Genomic DNA, 25,206 nt, shown 5'->3' on the forward strand with positions numbered 1-25,206 from the left:
GATACCATCTCACGCCAATTAGAATGGTGATCATTAAAAAGTCAGGAAACAACAGATGCTGGAGAGGATGTGGAGAAATAGGAACACTTTAACACTGCTGGTGGGAGGGTAAATTAGTTCAACCATTGTGGAAGACAGTGTGGCAGTTCCTCAGGGATCTAGAACTAGAAATACCATTTGACCCAGCCATCCATTACTGGGTATATACCCAAAGGATTATAAATCATGCTGCTATAAAGACACATGCACACATACATTTATTGCAGCACTATTCACAATAGCAAAGACTTGGAACCAACACAAATGTCCATCAATAATAGACTGGATAAAGAAAATGTGGCACATATACACCAAGGAATACTATGCAGCCATAAAAAAGGATGAGTTCATGTCCTTTGCAGGGACGTGGATGAAGGTGGAAATCATCATTCTCAGCAAACTGTCACAAGGACAGAAAACCAAACACCACATATTCTCACTTATAAGTGGGAGTTGAACAATGAGAACACATGGACACAGGGAGGAGAACATCACATATTGGGGCCTGTCAGGGGGTTGGGGGCTGGGGGAGGGATAGCATTAGGAGAAATACCTAATATAAATGACAAGTTGATGGGTGCAGCAAACCAACATGGCACATGTATACCTATGTAACAAATCTGCATGTTGTGCACATGTACCCCAGAACTTAAAGTATAACTAAAAAAAATTATATGTGAGTGACTTTGAGTTCCTAATTATTGTGATTAAAAATTCAAAGTGCTATTTTGTTTAATAATTCAATTTACATAATTTATACAAAGTAGCTGTTTATCCTAATTGCTTTCATTAACATATTAGCTATAACTTTTACCTGTAGAAGGAACACTTTCTCTAATTTTAATGAAAATACCATTTGGGTAACAGTGGTCTTGCTTCAGACTTTCTGCCAGATAATCCCTTGGTGTCCTTCGATCTCTAGATGGGGACTGCAGGATCCTACCCATTTTCCTTTCCTTTTGTGGGCTGTCACTGCTCCCTTTATCACTTGGGTTTCTTCTCTTCCATGTCTGGTCTTAGAGTGAGACAGTCTCTCAGTTCTCCCTAACTTGCTGTTCTAAAGATGAGCTTAAGAACCATTTTCATTTTAAGGACTTAATCATGATTGCAAAAGATCCAAAGTCATAAATAAAACTTTCAGACTCATAAGGTAGTGTCTGTCATTGTCACCAACTATAATTCCCAGTCCCCTTGCTAGATGTCTGCCTCTGAGGTCCTCAACCAAGATTCCCCACCGTATGGAAAATGGAGGTCACTCAGCATGTCTCCCTCAGATGCTGGCAGCCATGTGAGGCTGTGGGGTCTAGGAGAGGTCTCCTCAGCTTTTGTCCCTGAAGTGTGGTTTGGGCTGATCAGTGTATAGAACAGAGTGGGTATCCAAGTATCTTCTAAAGGGTGCATGGTACTTTCCAAGACCTCTGGCCTGAGCATTCCCTATCCAGGGGGCTGCAGCTCAGGTACTCTTGGCTGAGCCCGACTGGAAAGTCTTATGCATCAGCCTCTTCAGAGAAAAGACAGGGATTCTTGGAGACCAGAGTTGAGGATTGAGGGCCACTGTCAGGAATGCCTGAGGAGGGGAGAGCCTTGGTTTGTTTCAAGGGAAGAGTTTGAAGTTGAGATGCAGTGGTGGATGAATGGGCATGATAGCTACAGGGTCAGAATAAGTTCTAGTGATGACACATTGCTAGCTGCCTCCTGGGAATGTGCCTTTCAATTTCTGTCCCTTCCTCCTGCCCCTGCTGGTGACTCCAGTGGAACCTGGAACAGATAGATCTTCATTGGTAGGAAGTTCCCAGATGTCAGGGACAGAACCCCTGGGACCCCAGGTCTACAAGGCATAAGGGCTGGGGATGAGGAAGGAAATCAGGGAGTGTTGGGCAATCACGCCCTTTCCCAGGGAGGAGCTACCTGGGCTTATTCACAGGGCGGGTCCCCAGGTGCTCTCAGCCTGGGTCTGTTCCCACTTAAGTTTCTCTGGGTGCTGTAAATGGAGCTGGCTTGGAGGCTCAGCCCTCTGCCTTTCTCTTCTCTTCCATCTTTTGTTAGGGATCCTGGGCTCTCCTCTTTTCTCTGGGAAGCCAGAGCCCAAGTGCTCCATTCCCAGGGAGGGAGTGCCCTCTAGGGCCAGGGGGAGTGAAGGCCTGAGGAGGCACCAGCTGGAGAAGAAGGGCAGGGCCTGGAGGCCAAGTCTGGAAGGGAAGGAGCTGCTGGCCAATCAGGGGCGAGCCAACTGCACCCTGACCTGCTGGGCTGGGACAGCACAGAACCCTCAGGTATCTGTGAGTTTGAGTGTGTGTGTGTGTGTGTGTGTTTCTTTAGAAGCCCTCTTCCAGCAATGGGACTGAAGTCTATAGGGTTAAAATGTGTACATGGTAGGGAAACTCCCCTGATCTCCCTTTTGGAACTCTTTCTCCAAATAAGAAAACTTTCTTCATTCTAAATTCTTCTAAATGAATTTGATTTCACCACTGCTGGATCTTTCTTGGCAAGGCTGTGGGTTCTGGGGTTACCTCTACCCAATTTCTTCCTTTTCTGTAGAGCCCTAAATTCTTATCTATTATGTCTCACTTGTCTCCTACTCTAATGTTTCTTTAAGTATACAGGATGCACAGCAATGTGAGCCAAGGTGGTAAATCCTTGGCTCCAGCTTATCCTACCAGCTTAGTGTTTGCAGTTCATGGTGTGGGTTGGAGACACTATCAGTTCTGTCTCTGGCAAGGTCAGGGACTGGGCTGAAGCCTTGATATTTTGGATGTATGATATGACAAACTTGGGGCAGGATTTGCCATACTGACTTTTCATGGTTGTGGAAGCACCGTGATTAAATGACCGGGGTGCAAACCAGAATTGATAGTGGCTTCCAGTAGCTTTGCAGGAGGCTAGCTCCTAACAGGGCTTCAATCTTGGGAAAGTGAATCCTTACCTCTCATTTAACTAACGAGGGAGGCTGAACATTTTTCCTTATATTTATTAGGTGCCTGCCTCATTTGTAATTGGCTCATTTTGTCTTCACTGCAGTTTTCCTGAATGAATGGAATCCTGGGTGTTATCTGCTAAGTGGTTGCTTGTCCTGACCCAGGAGGCTTCCACGTGCTCTACTCTTAAGACATGGTTTTAAAAATTTTCCATCTGGGGACTGCTGATTGCAGTTTAAAAACCCTGGAGGGCAATGATCAATCCCATTTTGTTTCAAACTCCACTTTATATTATTTTGTCAGTAGGAAAATTGGGGGGAAAGTTGATGTTTTGGGTGGTAGCTCATAGAGCTGAAGTTTCAGTCTGACTGAGTATGAGTAAGCAATTCACTTCTACCTGAAAAAGCAGGAAAGATTCCTGGAGCTGGAAAAGACTATAGTGATCCTATAGTTCAACCTCTTGGGCCCACGTTGAGAATGTCCGTCAGAAACTCAAACAAGTTGTGAAGTTTCAGGCAGAGGCTCTGGAGTCAGACAGACCTGGGTATGAATCTGGCTCTGACTCTATTATCTGGGAAACTTAGGACAAGTGACTCAAACTCTCTGAGGCCCAGTGTTCTGATGATAAGTGTGGGTCTCATAGGTCATTGTGAGACTATTTAGTGAATATCCATGGAGTCCTCAGCAAAAACCTCGGAACAAAGAATGCAGTCAGTAAGTGGTAGCTGTTATTATGATTCTCACTAAAGAAGAGGTTAGTCAAACAGCTGTCAGGGATCTTTGCAGAGTGGATGACTGAATTGAATGACTTTATGTACCTGGGACTCTCAAATGGTGCAGGGGGCGAAGCCAAGCCTGCTTCTGCTTATAGTTCACTCTGTCTGAGCCTCAATGTTCTTACCTATAAAAATTGGATCAAATATGAAATTGCATCACTAGATATGAAAATACATACACAGGGTTTTTACATAACAGCTACCTGGAGGATTTTAGAAATTGTTATTTTCTACCCTGAAAGGCCTAAGATCAGGCACTGCGCTTCTATGAGGAACCAGGAGTTGCCCAGGGCAACAGGAGGTGCGTGGGGAGTCGGTGGCTAGACATAGCCATTAGTGTCCTCACATTTATTGGGCACCTGATGTGTTTAAGGGGCCCTGAGAAGCCTGAGCCAGGTGCTGGCCCTCAGGAAGCCACAGGATGGTAGGGGAGGCAGACAGTGGTGCCACATAGTAGGTGGGTGCTCCACTTGCAGAGTTAGCACGGTTGTGTTAACTGTTAGCCTCTCTTCCAGGGCTGCCGTCCACACTCTCCCGGTCAGAGTCCTGGGACCACATGGGGATGCTCCTGTGGCTTCTTGCCTTCTCCATTCTGGGTCTCCAGGCTTCGGGTAAGTTTTCTTTACTTGTATCAGAAGTGCTTTTGATGAGCAAGAGAAGACCGTTCTCAAGTTTAATAATAGAAACCCATCCAAGTGCTTTCCCTTTGTTAGTGTATAGTGTAGCTTTGCAATCTGGAGCCCTGTTCTAGGGTTTACAGATTTTTGTTCAAAACCTTGCCTGCCCTTTGTTATGGTCTTCAACAAGTTATTCAATTTCTTTGAATCTTATTTGCTGCCATGATAAAAGGATAATATTGCTCATTTCTTAGGGTTGTTTTTGAGGATTAAATTAGATCACAAGTGTGCGCCATTTAGCACAATGCCCAAGTAGTAAGTGCTGGGTAATTTGTAGCTATGATTTAATTATTATCACCATCATTATTATACCAGTAGTAGTTAAACCCAGCACTTGGGTCTACATTTGTAAATAAAAGCAAATTCCCCAAGAGTAGCAATGCCCTTTCTCTAGATTAAGAAGATTTCTTATCGTTTTATACATAAGAGTAGACACATAGCAATGTTCAGTAAACAAATGCTGTTGAATTAAAATGAAAGTGAGATTGGTGATTCTTAAATATGACATGTTTTTCAGTTTGTCTTACATACGCAGACCTCCTTCTGAAGGAAAAATGTAATATAGCTTTCTCTCTGTCCTCTGCTACTCAGACAGCAAATTTAATGGGATTACCTGGAGTTAGTGTTAGAGAAACTCACAGGCCTTTCATTGTATGAATGGAGAAGCTAAGGCCCTGATGGGGAAATTAACTTGCCCAAGCAAGGCAGGGAGTTTTGTGTGGTCCTCATCCCTGCCTCCTGGTTCCTGCCCTGCCCCTGTCCTGCCTGCCAGGTGTCAGTGTTGGCCTGCGGGCTGCTCCTCCACTCTGAGAGTCCTGTGGGTTTCATTTGTAAAGTGTCCTCTCCAGGCTCCTCCCTCCTCCTCCCTAGTCCTCTGTGTCCCCTTCACAGCTCAGGCTCTCTGCCTGCTGAGGTGGGCTCCTGTCCTCAGCAGTCTCTCTAGCACACCTTGGACTTGGTGTCCTGGTCATGTATTTGCTCTTGATTTCACAGAAGGACAGAACTCCAGAACCATGGTGGAGACCCTCGGTGACTTTGTCTTGTAGGAAGAGAAACAGGTCACATTGTGGCAGTGACTAACCCAAGTTCATCTGACAACTTTGGGGAGGCTGTAGAGTACAGTTGTTATGAACAGGGGCTTCGGGCTCAGATATTCTGATTGGAATCTAAATCTACGCTTAAAACCTCTGTTATGTTAGACAAGTAACCTAACTTCCCTAAGACTTGGTTTCCCTTCTGTTTAGAGAGCATAGTTGCTTTGCTTAACTCATGAAGTTTTTTTAAGCCACAATTCTGATAGCATCCTTGGATGTGCTTTGTAACCACAGGGCTGGTCTGTGGGAGGTGGGGTTGCTGACAATGTCACTGCTGCCACTGGCTACTGCTCCCAGGACCCCTGGTACTGAATGGGAGCAGTGGGGGATAAGGACAGGCTGGCAGTGGCTAATCCACAGTAAAACGTCTCTAAAACGTCTAGTTTTTGAAGGCAGTCACAATGATCTGTATATTTCTGTTTCAAGAACCTTGTTTGGCACCAATAGGTGATTAGGACATGTGTGTTAGCTCAACATGTCACGACTGTCTTGGTATGTGACACTCTGCTGGGTACCCATGGTTTGATTAGTAGGTCTGCCGGTGAATCAGGAAAGTTGGCACTGCCCAGATAAGGCAGCAGGCGAGACTGCAGTGCTCCTGGAATGGAGGGAGGCTGGGGGAGGTGGGAGGACAAAAGCCTCTCTGGGCAGATGTGGAAGGCAGAGGCAGGCCAAGGCCAGAGACTTCTGTGGTTCTCCTCTGTGTGCTTACTAGAAGACGTTAGGTGACCTGGGGAGGAGAAGAGGCTATGCACTGCGGAGTGGGATGTCTGGCCCAGCCTCTGAGCTTGCTGGCCACGTGCACTCCAAGGAGTGCACCAATGCACCCGTGCTCTCTTGCAGAGGATTTTCCACAGTTCTCCTGGAATGAGACCCAAGCCAGAGGCTTGTCCCAGAGGCTTATGGACCTGTTTGTCAGCATCTCACAGTTCATTCACAAGGGTCACAATGGTGAGGCGGTTTGGAGATTGGCTGGGGCTTCTTAAGTGGTCAGAAATGTTTCTCAGGACTTGATAATGTCTGGGCTGACAGTCAATGGAGTGGGGAGGAATCCCAAGAGGTTCATTTCCAACCATTCCCATGGATCATCCTGAGTCCTTAGGCAAAGGGGAGTTCCTCAGCCTAAAGAGAGAAAAAGAAGAGAAACTCAAATGAAGAAAGAGAAGGAGGCTGGGCGCGGTGGCTCACGCCTATAATCCCAGCACTTTGGGAGGCTGAGGAGGGTGGATCACGAGGTCACGAGATCGAGACCATTCTGGCTAACACGGTGAAACCCTGTCTCTACTAAAAATACAAAAAATTAGTTTGGCATAGTGGCACGCACCTGTAATTCCAGTTACTTGGGAGGCTGAAGCAAGAGAATCGCTTGAATCCAGGAGGTGGAGACTGCAGTGAGCTGAGATCGTGCCACTGCACTGCAGCCTGGGTGACAGAGTGAGACTCCACCTCAAAAAAAAAAAAAAGAGAGAGAGAGAGAGAAGGAGAAAAAACCCAGAGAGAAAAGACATGTCCTCCACTCCCAGCTCCAGCATGACAGTGTGTCCATTGTCCCTCAGAGTGCTCCTGAGGCTCCTATGATGAGAATGGAGAAAGGGAGCCCTGAGGTAGCCTGCCGCCGTGGGTGGGATCTCACAGCCCTGCCGCTAGGGAGTGTTCGCCTGGAAGGAAGAGGTGCAGACCCCGTGTTTATGGAGCCTCCTGTGGGCTCTGGAGTCCCTAGTTGAGGAGACTGATAGAGCTTCCTTCAGAGAGTCACGGTTCTTAGGGGAGGGGAAGACAAGAGACACAGTTGAGAGCAGGGCAAATGGCAGTGAGGAAAATGCATCCTCAGGCTTCTGGGCTAAGGAGGCAGCTCAGAGCCCCAGGTTGGGTGGCGGGGTTGGCTGGGGTGCTTTCTGAAGGAGGGGAGCATGTAGGCCAGGGGGCAGTAGGGGATGGGATTTGCCCTTCTGGGAAAGACAAGGAGAGATTGTCTGGGAACAAGGCGGCATGACTTCCCAGGTTGAGTGCAGCGTGTGTCTGGGCAGTGGTTCAGCCGTGGTGGAGAGGAGGAGGGGGCTGTGGGGGTGAAGGGCTCCCCCAGGGTGTCTCCCATGGGAGGGGCAGGCTGGGCCTGAGCATGAGAAGTCAGGGCACACGGTCGACCTGTTGGGGGAAGATGGGCAGGGCCTGCTATGTGCCATTCTGTGGTCTTCCCTACAGATACTCCCTCCATCGTCTCCCGCAAGGAGTGGGGGGCGAGACCGCTCTCCTGCAGGGCCCTGCTGACCCTGCCTGTGGCCTACATCATCACAGACCAGCTCCCAGGGATGCAGTGCCAGGAGCAGAGCATTTGCAGCCAGATGCTGAGGGGGTTGCAGTCCCATTCCGTCTACACCATAGGCTGGTGCGACGTGGCGTACAAGTAAGAGGCTAGCCAAGTCCCTGAGGCCCACATCCAAAGTCACGAGGGTGCTTCCCACTTCCCCTTCTCTGTGGCTCTTATTTTCTGGGCCTCATTTACGTTGCTTTTGTAATGAATAGAAATGGTAAAAGGGAAATCAAACAAAATCCGAATCCTTCGGGGATTGTAAGAGGGATGACTCTAAGCCACTTATTTAAGTGGCTTTCGATTCTGGTGCTCCTGTGAAAAAGCACGGAAGGTTATGTAACAACTGCAGTTTTAACTGAGCCCTTGGAACTCATGAAACGTTACAGTTTACAGAGGTCTTCACAAATATCACCCAATTTGGCCCTCCCAGCTACTCTGAGAAATGGGTTCCTACCCATATTCCTACCCTTATTTCACAGGTGGGAAAGCCTGTGAATTAAAAGCTCTGCTCAGAGAGAGGAAGCATGTACCCAGAGCTGTGTGAGGGTACCTGCCAGTGTAGCCCTTGCTCCTCTCCACCTCACAGGGACTCGCACCTGGGAAGCAGTGTCCCACTTGTTACCCTGAAGGACCACTCTGACAGCGAGTCCGGGGACCCTACCGGGGAGAGTGGGCGTTGGGAATGGCGGGGAGGAGAGACCCGCAAGAAACAAGGGAGGGCATGAAGGAGCTGTACACTGTGCATTGAGTTTCTGCTCTGGGGATCATCAGTGGAAGCCCAGAACCTTTTCTCCCTTAGCCTCAAGAATGAGGAGACACATGTAGAAGGAGAGGGAAAGAGAGAGTGGGAATGGGGCTGTCCCGCGTGGAACTCTAAAGACAAACATAAATAATTTCTGAATTATCCATTTTGGAAAGGAAAATCTAAGTCTTCTTATTTATTTCTGTATTTATTTTTAAACACAAATAAATAAGAGCAGCTGCAGGCCCTGGTTTTGGCCCCCAACACCTCTGGGATGGCTGGGTCTTCCCTGTCTGCCCATGGGGCATGCCGTGTCAACCACGACTCACTTGCTGCCCCTGCCACCAGCACCTCCACCATCCTGCTGTTGTCGCTGCTGTGTTGTCTGGTTTGGTCACTGTATTCCTGTTATTTCAGCCACTGCATCTCTAAGTCAGGTTTCAACCTGACAACTTGACAATCTCCAGTTTTTGCAATGCAGCTGACAGTAGCTGTAAGGGACTGTTCACAGTGTACTAACCACAGGCTGCTGCAGGAGTGACCAAGGAACCTGTGAAAGTACTGGCAGCAAAGCCAGGGAAGGGGTGGACACACCAGGCTCCACACCCATTCCTCAGGTTGACATCGGTGTAGGGTGGAAAGTCGGCCTGACTCAGTTCAGGGTCTTTCCTTGACCTAAGGTAGGTGTTCTTTCTGTGTTCAGTTTGCTGTGGAAACTCATGTTCTATTAAAAGATGAATACGGCAAAGGTGTGAAAACATCAATTCTGAAGACTGATTGGAAAGTGGAGGAGAGAAATTATAAAGAGGCAGGAATAAAAGAAGTAGAATAAAAAATTGATTTAAAAAGTAAATGTTAAAAAGGAACATTCTAAACAAATTTCTATGATAAAGAAGAGCTTAAGGAAATTCCCAAAGAGAATCTGAAGGAAAACATCAATACAAAATGAACTATTGAATCTGGCATAATTGTTTTAGAGAATGTTCAAGTGTTTGGTCCTATAATTTAAAAACAAGTGTTTGGTGTATTAATTTTTAAGCTCTTGAAAAGCGTTGGACTAATGTCCTCAGGTCCTTGAGTGTCATGCAGTCAAATTCCACTTTGAACCAAATGAGTATTTTTAAAGTGAGGTTCTGGAAAACACATGCAAGCTAAATTGCAACAAAAATTAAAATATATTCCCATGTCTCTTGGAGGTCTAAAACCGGTTATTCTGCACCTCCCATTGTTATGTTATTGGAACATAGTACTTACTCATGAGCCTCCAGAACCCCTTTTCCTTTTGAGGATCAGTGAGAGGTTTTCATTTATGAGGATTTGCCAGTAAACCCATTATTTCCTTCTTGTCAGCTTCCTGGTTGGGGATGATGGCAGGGTGTATGAAGGTGTTGGCTGGAACATCCAAGGCTTGCACACCCAGGGCTACAACAACATTTCCCTGGGCATCGCCTTCTTTGGCAATAAGATAGGTAAGGGTCACTCCCTGCGGACCCTGTACTAGAGAGTTGTGTACACTCTTTTCCTCCACTCCCAAGGCTCAACACTCATCTTTTCACCCTACATCATACTTACCTTCTCTGATGATCATCCTTCTCTTGAAGTTCTTTTCTCCTTTGGATTCTGTGACATGCATACATTTTGTCTTCTGCCTCTCTTTACTGGTCTGTACTCTTGTGATATTGCTGAAGCCTGCATGGGCATTGCTTGAGCTCACGGTTATTGCTGTCACTTCTAAAGTCTGAGGTTGTTTGACATAGATGCTGTGACTGCCAGAGGCAGAGAAGCATGGCTCATCTCTTATTCCAGTTTCTACCATTGGTAGAAACTGACCAGAAGGCAGCAGGCAAGGAAATCTGGAGGTATAATTTGCAGGCTTCTAGCCCCTAGAAAAATAGAGAAAAGCACAGAACAGGGATGGAGTTGAGAAATAATACATACAGAACCAGCACTTGCCAGCATCCTCATTTTATTATTATTATTATTATTATTATACTTTAGGTTTTATGGTACATGTGCGCAATGTGCAGGTAAGTTACATATGTATACATGTGCCATGCTGGTGCGCTGCACCCACTAACTCGTCATCTAGCATTAGGTATATCTCCCAGTGCTATCCCTCCCCCCTCCCCCCACCCCGCAACAGTCCCCGAAGTGTGATGTTCCCCTTCCTGTGTCCATGTGTTCTCATTGTTCAATTCCTACCTATGAGTGAGAATATGCAGTGTTTGGTTTTTTGTTCTTGCGATAGTTTACTGAGAATGATGATTTCCAATTTCATCCATGTCCCTACAAAGGACATGAACTCATCATTTTTTATGGCTGCATAGTATTCCATGGTGTATATGTGCCACATTTTCTTAATCCAGTCTATCATTGTTGGATATTTGGGTTGGTTCCAAGTCTTTGCTATTGTGAATAATGCCACAATAAACATACGTGTGCATGTGTCTTTATAGCAGCATGATTTATAGTCCTTTGGGTATATACCCAGTAATGGGATGGCTGGGCTGAATGGAATTTCTAGTTCTAGATCCCTGAGGAATCGCCACACTGACTTCCACAAGGGTTGAACTAGTTTACAGTCCCACCAACAGTGTAAAAGTGTTCCTATTTCTCCACATCCTCTCCAGCACCTGTTGTTTCCTGACTTTTTAATGATTGCCATTCTAACTGGTGTGAGATGGTATCTCATTGTGGTTTTGATTTGCATTTCTCTGACAGCATCCTCATTTGACAGATGGGGCTAGGTAACAGCATTTCTCTCAGAGGTTTTCTGTGAGAATTATGAGTTAACAGACATAAAGAGCCTACTGCACACCTGATCAGGGGAGCTATGAGTAAATTCTGGTTGCCTTTTCTCCTGTGCTAGTGCACACCTGACTTGGTCAGGTGGGCCTCCCTTTGCATGTATCCTTCACTGCCTTCCAGCTCTTCTGCCTAGAGATGGAGTGGATAAAGTCTTAGCTTAGCTCTTGGAAGAAGTTTTCAGCCTTGGCTTCTAAGAGATCTAAGTAGTTTCTTGCCTCTTAGGCACTCTGTTCTGGCAACTGGGCCAGTTTCCTCTCTTCCAATCCAGTTATTCAGGCTCAGGTGGTAATATCATCCTCCCTTCAGGTGCCTGGTCCAGGTGGAGTTTCTTACTGACATTTCTGTGCTCCCTGTCCTCCTCTTTAAGGCAGCAGTCCTAGCCCTGCTGCCTTATCAGCTGCAGAGAGTCTGATCTCCTATGCCATCCAGAAGGGTCACCTGTCGCCCAGGTATATTCAGCCACTTCTTCTGAAAGAAGAGACCTGCCTGGACCCTCAACATCCAGTGATGCCCAGGAAGGGTAAGACCCTCCATGTCACCTCGCCCTCCTCTTCGTCACCACCCAGCCATGTTTGGGAGCCATGTATGGGAGTGCTTTTTCCTGTTAGACCCCATGGGATTCTGGGACCAAGAACATCTGATGCCTACTTTGAGATCTGGAAAATTCTGAGAGGGCATCTTCCTGGCCTCCTCTCCATCCCATCAGAATGAGATAGCCATAGACTTCTTCTTAAAACAAATACATATGTACAGAGATTTTCACTCAATCAACAAATATTTACTGCATAGCAGGCACTGTTCTAAGTACTGAGCATACAGCTATGAACAAAACAGATGCAACTCTTCACCTTCAGGAAGCTTGCACTTCAGTGAGAAAAGACAGAAAATGAACAAAGTAACAAAGAAATATATATGATGTTAGATGGCGTAAAGGCTATGGAGAAAAATAGAGTGGGAATGGAGTGGGATTAGCATGTATACATATTTATATCTATTATGTGGGGACACGAAGACATACATAAGCTTACATACCTTTCTAAATGTAAAAACCAGCCATGGCCCCAGCATGGCCACAGCTCGGAGAAAAGCTTGTGCTCACAGATGATGCTGACATCAGAGTGCATACAACAAAAAGCTGAGTAATGAAAATAATGCACTATTTTGAAGTGAATAAGCAGCAACCTAAAACCAGTCAAATTAATAAGCACTCCTGCTAGTGTGGACCTTTTCTTGGGATCAATGATGTTTTTAGAATTAGCTTTTTAAAATTGTAAATCTCTAAATAAAACATTTCTTGCTTTTGGACAGGCACTATCTTCAATAATGATAATTCCTTAATATTTGTACAGTTCTTTCTAGATTTCAAGTTGTTTCCAAATACGTGTGATCAGTTCAGAGAGTCCAGTGACTTCTGCGTAATAGCCCTGTTACATAAGCGCACATACCTGCGTATGTATTTGCAATGCATGGTCTTTTGAAGACAATGACCATGCCTCTGTATAACCCAGAGTCCTTTCCCTTCTGCTTATACACTGATTTCTACTGGTATCAGGCCTGTAGATTTTTGCCTCAGCCCCTTGGCTCCAGCCATCTGAATCAGAAACCCCCCAACTGGACTTCCCCAGAATCCCAAAGCCGATCTTACATTAGGATGTGCCCATGGGTGCTGGAGGCCTGACAGGCTGAGGAATAATCCAGCCTGGAGTTGAGCGATTGCTCACAGAGAGGCAAAAACAAATTCCTATTTCATTGGTTTTTCGTCTTACCACAGTTTGCCCCAACATCATCAAACGATCTGCTTGGGAAGCCAGAGAGACACACTGCCCGAAAATGAACCTCCCAGCCAAATACGTCATCATCATCCACACCGCTGGCACAAGCTGCACTGTATCCACAGACTGCCAGACTGTCGTCCGAAACATACAGTCCTTTCACATGGACACACGGAACTTTTGTGACATTGGATATCAGTAAGTGGGATAAATAACAAGAAAACCCTCTTTTTCTTCAGGATTGTAGGAAGGAAGGCTGTGGGAGGGAACTGATGTTTCCTGAGCCTCTCCTTTGGGCTAGGTGCTTTCCATAAGGCATCATATTTTATTTTTGCAAGACTGGGCTGAGGATCATTCAGAGCATAGCTAATGGTCAGTTACCTCGCTTGGACGTATCTCCACAAGTGGTTGGGAAGATTCTGAAAAGAAGGCGTTAGAAGCCTAGTGATAAAGCAAGACTGTGACACCCTCAGGGGAGGCCACAAAGGGTTGTACCTTTTTAATACAATCCCTTCTAACCTGTCAGAGACAAAGGCCTTGCTCACTCCTACCTCAGTCTGCCCAGCTCCAAACTTGCTCTCTCCTATGTTAGAATCCTGCTATTCCTCTGGTGTTACTTACCTCATTTTATAGATGTAGGAACTTTTAACCTCTCTGGGCCTCTTTTGTCTCATCTCTACAATAGGGACAATACTTTTTCTGTTTGAAGACAGGGAGCGAGATCAAAACATTCTCTTTTGGTACCTTTAATGCCAGGTCTGTAATAAAGAAACACATTAAACTAATGGAGTAGAAGAGTAGAAGAAGCTACTTGGAAGATGTCTTGGAATTTTTGCAGGAAGGATTTAGGGCTAGAGTATAATGTATTTCAATTATTCATCTGTGACTTAATCACAATAAATCTTACAAAGTCTCAGGTAGATGTGCTGTTCTGGGCCTACTGTCTCTCCTTTTAACTCCTGTTTTAAAAGCAGCCTTTGCAAACAGGAGAGAACTCTTGCTTCACTTTGCAGGATTTTCCATGGGCTTTCTATCGTTGTTTAGTACAGGTAACAGGAAATTGACTATAAATCTGGAAATTCTACATGGAAAATGCCAGAAGTTGAGGGAATGTTTGTTTTCCTCTTTCACTCAGTCTTTAGAGACTTGATCCCCATTCCTTGACTTTTCAAAACCTGTTGCAATATCCTTCTGCTCCAGCCTCATGATATGTCATCTGTAACCCTGATGTGGACTGTAATCAGGACAAAGCACCCACTCACACATTATTTTCTAGTTTTTTAATCAATAGTTATTGGATAGCTACTATATGCCTGGTGCTAGACAAGATGTATCAATCTAACAACAAACAGAGAGAGATTCTCCAAAGATGATTAATTTGGCCAGGCACGGTGGCTCATGCCTATAATCTCTGCATTTTAGGAGGCCGAGGTGGAAGGATTGCTTGAGGTCAGGAGTTTGAGATCAGCCTGGGCAACATAGGGAGACCCCATCTCTTCAAAAAAATAAAATAATTAGCTGGGTGTGGTGGCATGTATACCTGTAGTCAGTCCCAACTACTTGGAAGGCTGAAACAGGAGGATCGCTTGAGCCTAGTAGTTTGAGGCTGCAGTGAGTCATTGTTGTGCCACTGCCCTTCGGCCTGAGCAACAGAGTGAGACCCTGTCTGAAAAAACAAAAACAAAAGCAAGAGAATAAAGATAAGTATTTTATTTGGGAGTGTAAAGGGAATTTGCAAATCTGGGATATGCATGCTACAGGAATCATAGACATATCCGAAGAGGTTCAGGCTAGGGGAAGCTTTTAAAGGCAAAAGGGAAAAGTGTACATCATTTGTTTTGAAGTAAAGGGAACACTAGAGAACATTGGCACTTATCGCAGGAGATGACACCAGTTCATTAGTGGAGACAGTGTGCTGGACAAGTGTTCTTCATCAGCCAGATGTCCTTGTGACTAGTAACAAGCTGCAGTTTCAAAAGTTTTTGGCAAAAGTTCTTGTTACAGGCATGTGTGCGTAAGAGTCCTTCAGAGAGTCTTTGTGCTAGTTCTTATTGTAGGCTTGTGTGCATGAGGGTCCACCCTTCTCAACGTCCTGGCTTTATTTATTTTTGTTAGAGTTTGACACAAGTGACTCCATTTTGATTCTGACAACGTTCACTGATAGATATGAGAGAAGGAGGGCTAACAAGTAACTACAAGTCAAAGTGTTGAGCACTGTGATGGATGCAGAACAGGATAATGTATAGGATGAGTCTCTAATCAAGGCTTTGTGGGGGGTGATTGGGGTCTGAGAATGGCTTCTAGAGGGAGGAGTATCCTCACTGGGACATGGATAAGGAGTGGGGTTTATTCAGGCAAAGAAGGGGGAAGAGTGTCTGGGTGAGGAGGAACAGCATTTGCCAGGGCCCGGGGTCAGACAGAGCATTACAAATAGATTTGAAAGAGAGGAGTGGTGAGTAGTAAGGGTGGGAAGGCCTGGGAGGGGCCACATCGTGGAGGGCCTCATAGGAGACTCAGAGAGACTGACTCTATTTGAAAGGCAGCTGCAGACTATTTGGGAGATCATGCCCTATGATAGGATTTGTATTTTAGAAAAATCACTCTGGGTGCTACTTTAAGAATGGGTTGGAAGGAGGCAAAACTCTGGGCAGGAAGCTATTGCAGTGATCCAGTGACTTGGAGTGGGATCATGGCAGTTGGTCTAGAAAGAAGTGGAGGAATTTAGAAGCTGTGTAGGAAATACAATTGACAAGCCAGGTGGGCTGAGTGAGGGGGTAGAAGGCATTCAGGGTGTTGTCCAATTTTCTAGCTGGAGAAATTTTAGAAGAAGGTGGGTTTGCTTGGACTGTTTTTACAGGTAGTACTTGAAGCTGTGGCAATGATTGTCCAGGGCGAATACGTTGAGTGAGAGAATGGCCTAGACTAGAGTGCGGAGGAGCACCATGTTTGAGGAAGGTAAGGTGGGGTGGCAGAGGGGCCTGAGGGAGCAGCAGGAGGAGGAGAACAAGGAGGGGTGTGGTTGTGGAAGCCCGGGGAAGAGAACATTTTAAGAGAGTGGTCAACAGGGTCAGTGTAGTCTAGAAGTAAAATAAGTGTCCATTATACTTAGTGCCAGGAAGCCACTGCTCACCTTGGAGGGGTCAGATTTAGTGGTGTGGTGGGAACAAAGGCCAGATTGAAGTGGATTGTGGTATTTTTTTGTTTTGTTTTGTTTTCTGTCCTTGTCCACATTGGCACATAAGAGATCTCCAGTCAATATCGGATGAATGGATGAAAGAATGAATGAGTGGTTGAAGGAGTGAATGAAGTATTTAAATTGTTTCCCAGAGTGACTGTCTTCATTTTCTTTTCCTGACCTAAGCTTCCTGGTGGGCCAGGATGGTGGCGTGTATGAAGGGGTTGGATGGCACATCCTAGGCTCTCACACTTATGGATTCAACGATATTGCCCTAGGAATTGCCTTCATCGGCTACTTTGTAGGTAAGGGGTGAGCATGGGGTAGAAGGGTGCTGGGGGTTGAAGGACCATGCGGCATGTCTGGGAAGCATGGCGGGAAAGGCAGCCCTGTAGTGCCTGGCAGTGTGAATGGAACATTTTAGCTTTAGGTGGACTCTTAATACAGGATGTCACCAGGATCCCCTTTCAGACAGAGCATTTACCCCCAAATCCACCCATCCCCATGCCCAGCTCCACCTTGCTTTACATCCAAGGCAAACACGGAGCAAGGGGGGAAAAGTCTTTTGCAAACTTCAGTGCTTTTATCACTCAGTTGGCAAATGCGTCCCCTTTCTTGTTAGCCATGGCAACAATTTGGGGAGCACCACTGCCTGTTATGGAAAACCAGTGGGCGGCCCAGTGGTGCTGTATCTGCTTTATACCTGCTCAGAAGTGGTGTGTTGTGCTGCAGTTCTCCTCCAGAACAGTTTTTTATTTTTATTTATTTATTTATTTAGTTATTTTTGAGATGGAGTCTCGCTCTGTCTCCCAGTCTGGAGTGCAGTGGCGCGCTGTCAGCTCACTGCAAGCTCCACCTCCCGGGTTCATGCCATTCTCCTGCCTCAGCCTCCCGAGTAGCTGGGACTACAGGCGCCCAGCTAATTTTTTTGTATTTTTAGTAGAGATGGGGTTTCACCGTGTTAGCCAGGGTGATCTTGATCTCAATCTCGATCGTGATCTGCCTGTCTTGGCCTCCCAAAGTGCTGAGATTACAGGCGTGAGCCACTGCACCTGGCCCCCTCCACAGCAGTTTTTAACCTTTAGGAAGAAACTTTGGCACAGAGGAATCAGAGAAAGCAATGACCTTGTTTTCTTTTTGTGCCTGATTGCCACAATTTACGTAAATGTGTTGGCTATGGTGATGGTGGAATGGGGCGTGGTGGGGGAAGAAAGAAACTGGGATCTAGGTGCTTGTCCCTTCCCTAATCAAGAAACTTTGAGCCCCTAATGACTGATTGGGAAAATGTGTTTTGCAGAAAAGCCTCCAAATGCTGCAGCGCTGGAGGCGGCCCAGGACCTGATCCAGTGTGCCGTGGTTGAGGGGTACCTGACTCCAAACTACCTGCTGATGGGCCACAGTGATGTGGTCAACATCCTGTCCCCTGGGCAGGCTTTGTATAACATCATCAGCACCTGGCCTCATTTCAAGCACTGAAGGAGGCCCCACTCCCTCTGAGACTGCCCTCCCTCCCCTGCCAGGTCTCTCCAATCCTCACCAGCCAAGCTGGCTCAGCACCTTGTGTCCCCCTCCCCTGCCAGCCCATCCTTTCTCAGGTTTGAATGGTCATGTCCTTTCCTGCCAACATCCTCCAGGAGCCCCCAGACCTCACAGCTGGGCATTCGCAGCCCTCTTGGTCTGAGTTTAGACTTCCCCTCTCTTCACCTACCTCTCCCCTGGGCACTTACCTCCTCAGTCAGGCGAGACAATGGGCTGGTCCTTGTGGCATTTCTCTCTCTCTCCCAACCCCTGTCTCCTCTTCTTTCTTTCCTTCCTTTCCCTTTCTTTCTTTTCTTTTCTTTTCTTTCTTTCTTTCTTTCTTTCTTTCTTTCTTTCTTTCTTGCTTTCTTGCTTTCTTGCTTTCTTGCTTTCTTGCTTTCTTTTCTTTCCCTCCCTGCCTCCCTCCTTCCTTCCTTCCTTCCCTCTTTCTTATTTCGCCTTCTTTCTTGCTTTCTCACTCTCTCTCTCTCTCCTCCCCTCTGCCTGGTGAGCCTTCCCTGTTTTCTGCCTGGAAGCCTCCACCCTTCATCCCTCACCCATGACCTAGGTCATTTTGCCCACCCCTCCTCTCTACTCACACATGGACTGGTACATATTTGGATGCAGCCCTTACTTAAGTGCTGTAATTATTTATAGATATGATTTATAGATATGTCTGTCCTCTCCTCTGGGTCGTAAGTTTCTCCAAGGGAGGAATTCTATTTTATTCATCTCTGTCCTCAGTTCCTCAGCAGTGTTTGGAGTTTAATAGGTTCTACAGATGTTTGTTAAAGAAATGGATTAATAAATGAATGAGTGGACCCAGGTCCCTGTTCACCTTGCCAATTTGCTTCGGAACTTCCCCTCTGGGGCAGCCTTCCTGGATAGTGTCCCCATCCCACCAGCATTCTCTCTGTTCCTGTTCCCTCCCAGTCCAAGGCTCAGAGCTGGCTCTGGTCATCTGTCTGTAATGGTGACTGTATTTTTAGGGTCCCATGTCCATGTCCCCCAAGAGCACCCTGAAGGCAGGGAGCATGTGCCTCTCTGGGTCAGGCCAGGGCTGTGTCCACACAAGCTGCCCAGTGCCTGCCACTTGCCCTTGCCCGGCCGGGTACCAATGGGTGTTGGGCTGAGAGAGAGCCCAGAGCCCTGGTGCTCTGTAGCCCTCCCTACCTGGGCTCCTCTTGCCCAGAGGGAAGCTCCTTTTTTTCAGATGGGGATGTGATGACGTACTGCTGTTTACTGGAAGCACGTGAGCTGGCTCTTGTTTTCACGGGTTTTGATCTGGAAACAAGGGAAGGTGTTGACAGAAAGAGTCAAACTCTGTAAAATATTTGAAGAGATTTATTCTAAGCCAAATATTAGTGACCATGGCCTGTGGCACAGCCCCAGTAGATCCTGAGAACATGTGCCCAACATGGTCAGGCTACAGTTTGGTTTTATGTATTTTAGGGAGACATGAGACATCAATCGATACATGTAAGATGTATATTGGTTTCGCTGGAAAGGTGGGACAACTCCAAGCAGGAGGTGGGTGGGTGGCGGGGAGGGCATCCAAGTCATAAGTGAATTCAAAGATTTTCTGATTGGCAATTGGTTGAAAGAGTTATTATCTAAATCCTCCAACCAATAGAAAGGAATGTCTGGGTTAAGATAGGGATTGTGGAGACCACGGTTTATCACGCCCATGAAACCTCCAGGTAGCAAGCTGCAGAGCTCTTATCAGACCTAAAAGGTGCCAGTCAATTCTCTCCTGCATCAGGAAAAAGACTTGGAGAGGGAAGGGAATTCTCTACAGAATGGGAATTTTCCCCACAAGAGACAGCTTTACAGGGCCATTTCTAAATATGTCAAATAAATATAGTTTGGGGTAAAATACTTCATTTTCTTTTAGGGCCTGCTAATTGTCATGTTGATATCTTTTTTTTTTTTTTTGTCCTAGAACTATTTATTAAAAACAGTTTCTCAAATTTAATTCTTATAAGATACCTAAGGTTACATAATATATTTGCTTAGAGTGCCATAACAAAGTACCACAGACTAGGTGGTTTAAACAGCAGAAATTCATTTTCTCACAGTTCTGCAGGCTAGAGGTTCGAGATCAAGGTGTTGGCAGAGTTGATTCCATTCAGAGGCTTCTCTTCTTGTCTTGTAGATGGCTGTGTTCTCACATGATCTTCCGTCTGTACATGTTTGTATCCTAATATCTTCTTAAAAGGACACCATTCATATTGGATTAGAACCCATCCTAATGACCTCATGTTAATTCAATTATTCTCTTTAAAAACCTTATCTCCACATAAAGTCATATTCTGAGGTGCAAGAGGCAAGGACTTCAACATATGAATTCTGGGGGGAGACAAGTCCATTACACATAGGTAATGAATTAAGGGTCTGAGGTTTAAACAATGTTTTTTTCTGACTCAAAGATCAGATTTTTTCACTGGACAAAAGCTGCCTCTATGTTGTTAATTCTCTTCTCCACTGCCTATATTCCATATCATTAAGCAACTTCACCTCCCACCATCCCAAGGTGGACCTAGTTGCTAGTAAGATTTTGAAGAAATTAAAGTCCTTCCTCTCTTCAGAAGGTGGAGTGGATGAACTGTAAGGATAAGAGGTGGCAATCAGTAAGTAAAATGATTGAAATGCAGATTATGAAAGTTGTATAATTATTAGTCTGGAAAAGAGACATTTATTGATTGAATATAAATTGTTTGCCAATAACTGCTAGATTAATTGAATTCTACTCAACTAGTGAGATCTAGTTTAAGGGGAAAACTATAGAAAGTCCCTAGGTCTATCTAGTCATTGTTTTATTTGTTCTTCTCCATAACCTGTTAAGTGGATAAAATTCCTTTATTTTTATCATTTTAGAGAATAAGGAGTAGAAGCTCAGAGAGTTTGTGTAACTTGCTCAAGTAGTGGAACTAGGACTCCAACCCATTTCTTTTGATTCAGAGTACAATGATCTTTTGCCTGTACTTGCTGTCTCCCCATTCAATGTACTCACAGGACGCTGTGTGAAGTTCTGTAGGTAATTTGTAGATTCACCACGGGATGTGCTCTCAAAGAATTTTCTTTGTGAAACATCAAACTGTCATACTCCTCACCCTCCTCACTCTGCTCCTACTGAAGCCTACAGGTGCAGAAATGGATATGCATATCCACACTCATGAAGTCTTATATCTTTTTTTTTTTTTTTTTTTTTTTTTTTTTTTTGTGAGACAGAGTTTCGCTCTTGTTGCCCAGGCTGGAGTGCAATGGTGTGATCTTGGCTCACTGCAACCTCCGTCCCCTGAGTTTGAGCAATTCTTCTGCCTCAGCCTCTCGAATAGCTGGGATTACAGGCATGCGCCACCACACCTGGCTAATTTTTTGTATTTTAAGTAGAGATGGGGTTTCTCCATATTGGTCAGGCTGGTCTCAAACTCCTGACCTCAGGTGATCCGCCTGCTTCCACCTCCCAAAGTGATGGGATTACAGGTGTGAGCCACCATGCCCGGCCATGAAGTCATATTTCGTATTATACTTTTATTCGTGTTCTAGAAGTGGGACTTACTCAGAAGCGTAAGCAAGTGACTGCTATGGAGTATGGCTGGAAAGTTCACAAGCTCACATCTGCCCTAAAATATCTCTCCACCTATCTGCCAAGATGCCATACTTTCTTTCTTTTTTTTTTTTCTGTTATTTTTATTTTTATTTATTTTTATTTTTTTCTTCTTCTTCTTCTTCTTCTTCTTCTTCTTATTATTATTATACTTTAGGCTCTATGGTACATGTGCGCAACGTGCAGGTAAGTTACATATGTATACATGTGCCATGCTGGTGCACTGCACCCACCGACTCGTCATCTAGCATTAGGTATATCTCCCAATGCTATCCCTCCCCCCTCCCCCCCACCCCACAACAGTCCCCGAAGTGTGATGTTCCCCTTCCTGTGTCCATGTGTTCTCATTGTTCAATTCCCACCTATGAGTGAGAATATGTGGTGTTTGGTTTTTTGTTCTTGCGATAGTTTACTGAGAATGATGATTTCCAATTTCATCCATGTCCCTACAAAGGACGTGAACTCATCATTTTTTATGGCTGCATAGTATTCCATGGTGTATATGTGCCACATTTTCTTAATCCAGTCTATCATTGTTGGACATTTGGGTTGGTTCCAAGTCTTTGCTATTGTGAATAATGCCGCAACAAACATACGTGTGCATGTGTCTTTATAGCAGCATGATTTATAATCCTTTGGGTATATACCCAGTAATGGGATGGCTGGGTCAAATGGAATTTCTAGTTCTAGATCCCTGAGGAATCACCACACTGACTTCCACAAGGGTTGAACTAGTTTACAGTCCCACCAACAGTGTAAAAGTGTTCCTATTTCTCCACATCCTCTCCAGCACCTGTTGTTTCCTGACTTTTTAATGATTGCCATTCTAACTGGTGTGAGATGGTATCTCATTGCGGTTTTGATTTGCATTTCTCTGATGGCCAGTGATGGTGAGCATTTTTTCATGTGTTTTTTGGCTGCATAAATGTCTTCTTTTGAGAAGTGTCTGTTCATGTCCTTCGCCCACTTTTTGATGGGGTTGTTTGTTTTTTTCTTGTAAATTTGTTTGAGTTCATTTTAGATTCTGGATATTAGCCCTTTGTCAGATGAGTAGGTTGCGAAAATTTTCTCCCATTTTGTAGGTTGCCTGTTCACTCTGATGGTAGTTTCCTTTGCTGTGCAGAAGCTCTTTAGTTTAATTAGATCCCATTTGTCAATTTTGGCTTTTGTTGCCATTGCTTTTGGTGTTTTAGACATGAAGTCCTTGCCCATGCCTATGTCCTGAATGGTATTGCCTAGGTTTTCTTCTAGGGTTTTTATGGTTTTAGGTCTAACATGTAAGTCTTTAATCCATCTTGAATTGATTTTTGTATACGGTGTAAGGAAGGGATCCAGTTTCAGCTTTCTACATATGGCTAGCCAGTTTTCCCAGCACCATTTATTAAATAGGGAATCCTTTCCCCATTTCTTGTTTTTGTCAGGTTTGTCAAAGATCAGATAGTTGTAGATATGTGGCATTATTTCTGACGGCTCTGTTCTGTTCCATTGATCTATATCTCTGTTTTGGTACCAGTACCATGCTGTTTTGGTTACTGTAGCCTTGTAGTATAGTTTGAAGTCAGGTAGCGTGATGCCTCCAGCTTTGTTCTTTTGGCTTCGGATTGACTTGGCGATGCGGGCTCTTTTTTGGTTCCATATGAACTTTAAAGTAGTTTTTTCCAATTCTGTGAAGAAAGTCATTGGTAACTTGATGGGGATGGCATTGAATCTGTAAATTACCTTGGGAAGGATGGCCATTTTCATGATATTGATTCTTCCTACCCATGAGCATGGAATGTTCTTCCATTTGTTTGTATCCTCTTTTATTTCCTTGAGCAGTGGTTTGTAGTTCTCCTTGAAGAGGTCCTTCACATCCCTTGTAAGTTGGATTCCTAGGTATTTTATTCTCTTTGAAGCAATTGTGAATGGGAGTTCACTCATGATTTGGCACTCTGTTTGTCTGTTATTGATGTATAAGAATGCCTGTGATTTTTGTACATTGATTTTGTATCCTGAGACTTTGCTGAAGTTGCTTATCAGCTTAAGGAAATTTTGGGCTGAGACAATGGGGTTTTCTAGATATACTATCATGTCATCTGCAAACAGGGACAATTTGACTTCCTCTTTTCCTAATTGAATACCCTTGATTTCCTTCTCTTGCCTAATTGCCCTGGCCAGAACTTCCAACACTATGTTGAATAGAAGTGGTGAGAGAGGGCATCCCTGTCTTGTGCCAGTTTTCAAAGGGAATGCTTCCAGTTTTTGCCCATTCAGTATGATATTGGCTGTGGGTTTGTCATAAATAGCTCTTATTATTTTGAGATACGTCCCATCAATACCTAATTTATTGAGAGTTTTTAGCATGAAGGGTTGTTGAATTTTGTCAAAGGCCTTTTCTGCATCTATTGAGATAATCATGTGGTTTTTGACTTTGGTTCTGTTTTTATGCTGGATTACATTTATTGATTTGCGTATATTGAACCAGCCTTGCATCCCAGGGATGAAGCCCACTTGATCATGGTGGATAAGCTTTTTGATGTGCTGCTGGATTCTGTTTGCCAGTATTTTATTGAGGATTTTTGCATCAATGTTCATCAAGGATATTGGTCTAAAATTCTCTTTTTTTGTTGTGTCTCTGCCAGGCTTTGGTTTCAGGATGATGCTGGCCTCATAAAATGAGTTAGGGAGGATTCCCTCTTTTTCTATTGATTGGAATAGTTTCAGAAGGAATGGTACCAGCTCCTCCTTGTACCTCTGGTAGAATTCGGCTGTGAACCCATCTGGTCCTGGACTTTTTTTGGTTGGTAAGCTATTGATTATTGCCACAATTTCAGCTCCTGTTATTGGTCTATTCAGAGATTCAACTTCTTCCTGGTTTGGTCTTGGGAGGGTGTATGTGTTGAGGAATTCATCCATTTCTTCTAGATTTTCTAGTTTATTTGCGTAGAGGTGTTTGTAATATTCTCTGATGGTAGTTTGTATTTCTGTGGGATCGGTGGTGATATCCCCTTTATCATTTTTTATTGCATCTATTTGATTCTTCTCTCTTTTTTTCTTTATTAATCTTACTAGTGGTCTATCAATTTTGTTGATCCTTTCAAAAAACCAGCTCCTGGATTCATTTATTTTTTGAAGGGTTTTTTGTGTCTGTATTTCCTTCAGTTCTGCTCTGATTTTAGTTATTTCTTGCCTTCTGCTAGCTTTTGAATGTGTTTGCTCTTGCTTTTCTAGTTCTTTTAATTGTGATGTTAGGGTGTCAATTTTGGATCTTTCCTGCTTTCTCTTGTGGGCATTTAGTGCTATAAATTTCCCTCTACACACTGCTTTGAATGCATCCCAGAGATTCTGGTATGTTGTGTCTTGGTTCTCGTTGGTTTCAAAGAACATCTTTATTTCTGCCTTCATTTCGTTATGTACCCAGTAGTCATTCAGGAGCAGGTTGTTCAGTTTCCATGTAGTTGAGTGGTTTTGAGTGAGATTCTTAATCCTGAGTTCTAGCTTGATTGCACTGTGATCTGAGAGATAGTTTGTTATAATTTCTGTTCTTTTACATTTATTGAGGAGAGCTTTACTTCCAAGTATGTGGTCAATTTTGGAATAGGTGTGGTGTGGTGCTGAAAAAAATGTATATTCTGTTGATTTGGGGTGGAGAGTTCTGTAGATGTCTATTAGGTCTGCTTGGTGCAGAGCTGAGTTCAATTCCTGGGTATCCTTGTTGATTTTCTGTTTCGTTGATCTGTCTAATGTTGACAGTGGGGTGTTAAGGTCTCCCATTATTAATGTGTGGGAG

General features: G+C 44.6%; 1 protein-coding gene across 1 annotated transcript; it reads left to right on the forward strand.

Moving 5' to 3' along the window:
- Window positions 1–2,002: 2,002 nt before the first annotated feature.
- PGLYRP3 (peptidoglycan recognition protein 3) lies at window positions 2,003–18,648 on the forward strand. The gene is made up of 8 exons (XM_002810168.2): window positions 2,003–2,312; window positions 4,246–4,341; window positions 7,704–7,905; window positions 9,905–10,023; window positions 11,730–11,882; window positions 13,134–13,332; window positions 16,496–16,614; window positions 17,607–18,648. Exons 2-8 carry the CDS (start codon window positions 4,287–4,289, stop codon window positions 17,783–17,785), a joined length of 1,026 nt encoding a protein of 341 aa, XP_002810214.2. The 5' UTR covers window positions 2,003–2,312; window positions 4,246–4,286; the 3' UTR covers window positions 17,786–18,648.
- Window positions 18,649–25,206: the final 6,558 nt, after the last annotated feature.

The sequence above is a fragment of the Pongo abelii genome, chromosome 1, assembly GCF_028885655.2.
Source record: "Pongo abelii isolate AG06213 chromosome 1, NHGRI_mPonAbe1-v2.0_pri, whole genome shotgun sequence".
Taxonomy (NCBI): Eukaryota; Metazoa; Chordata; class Mammalia; order Primates; family Hominidae; genus Pongo; species Pongo abelii.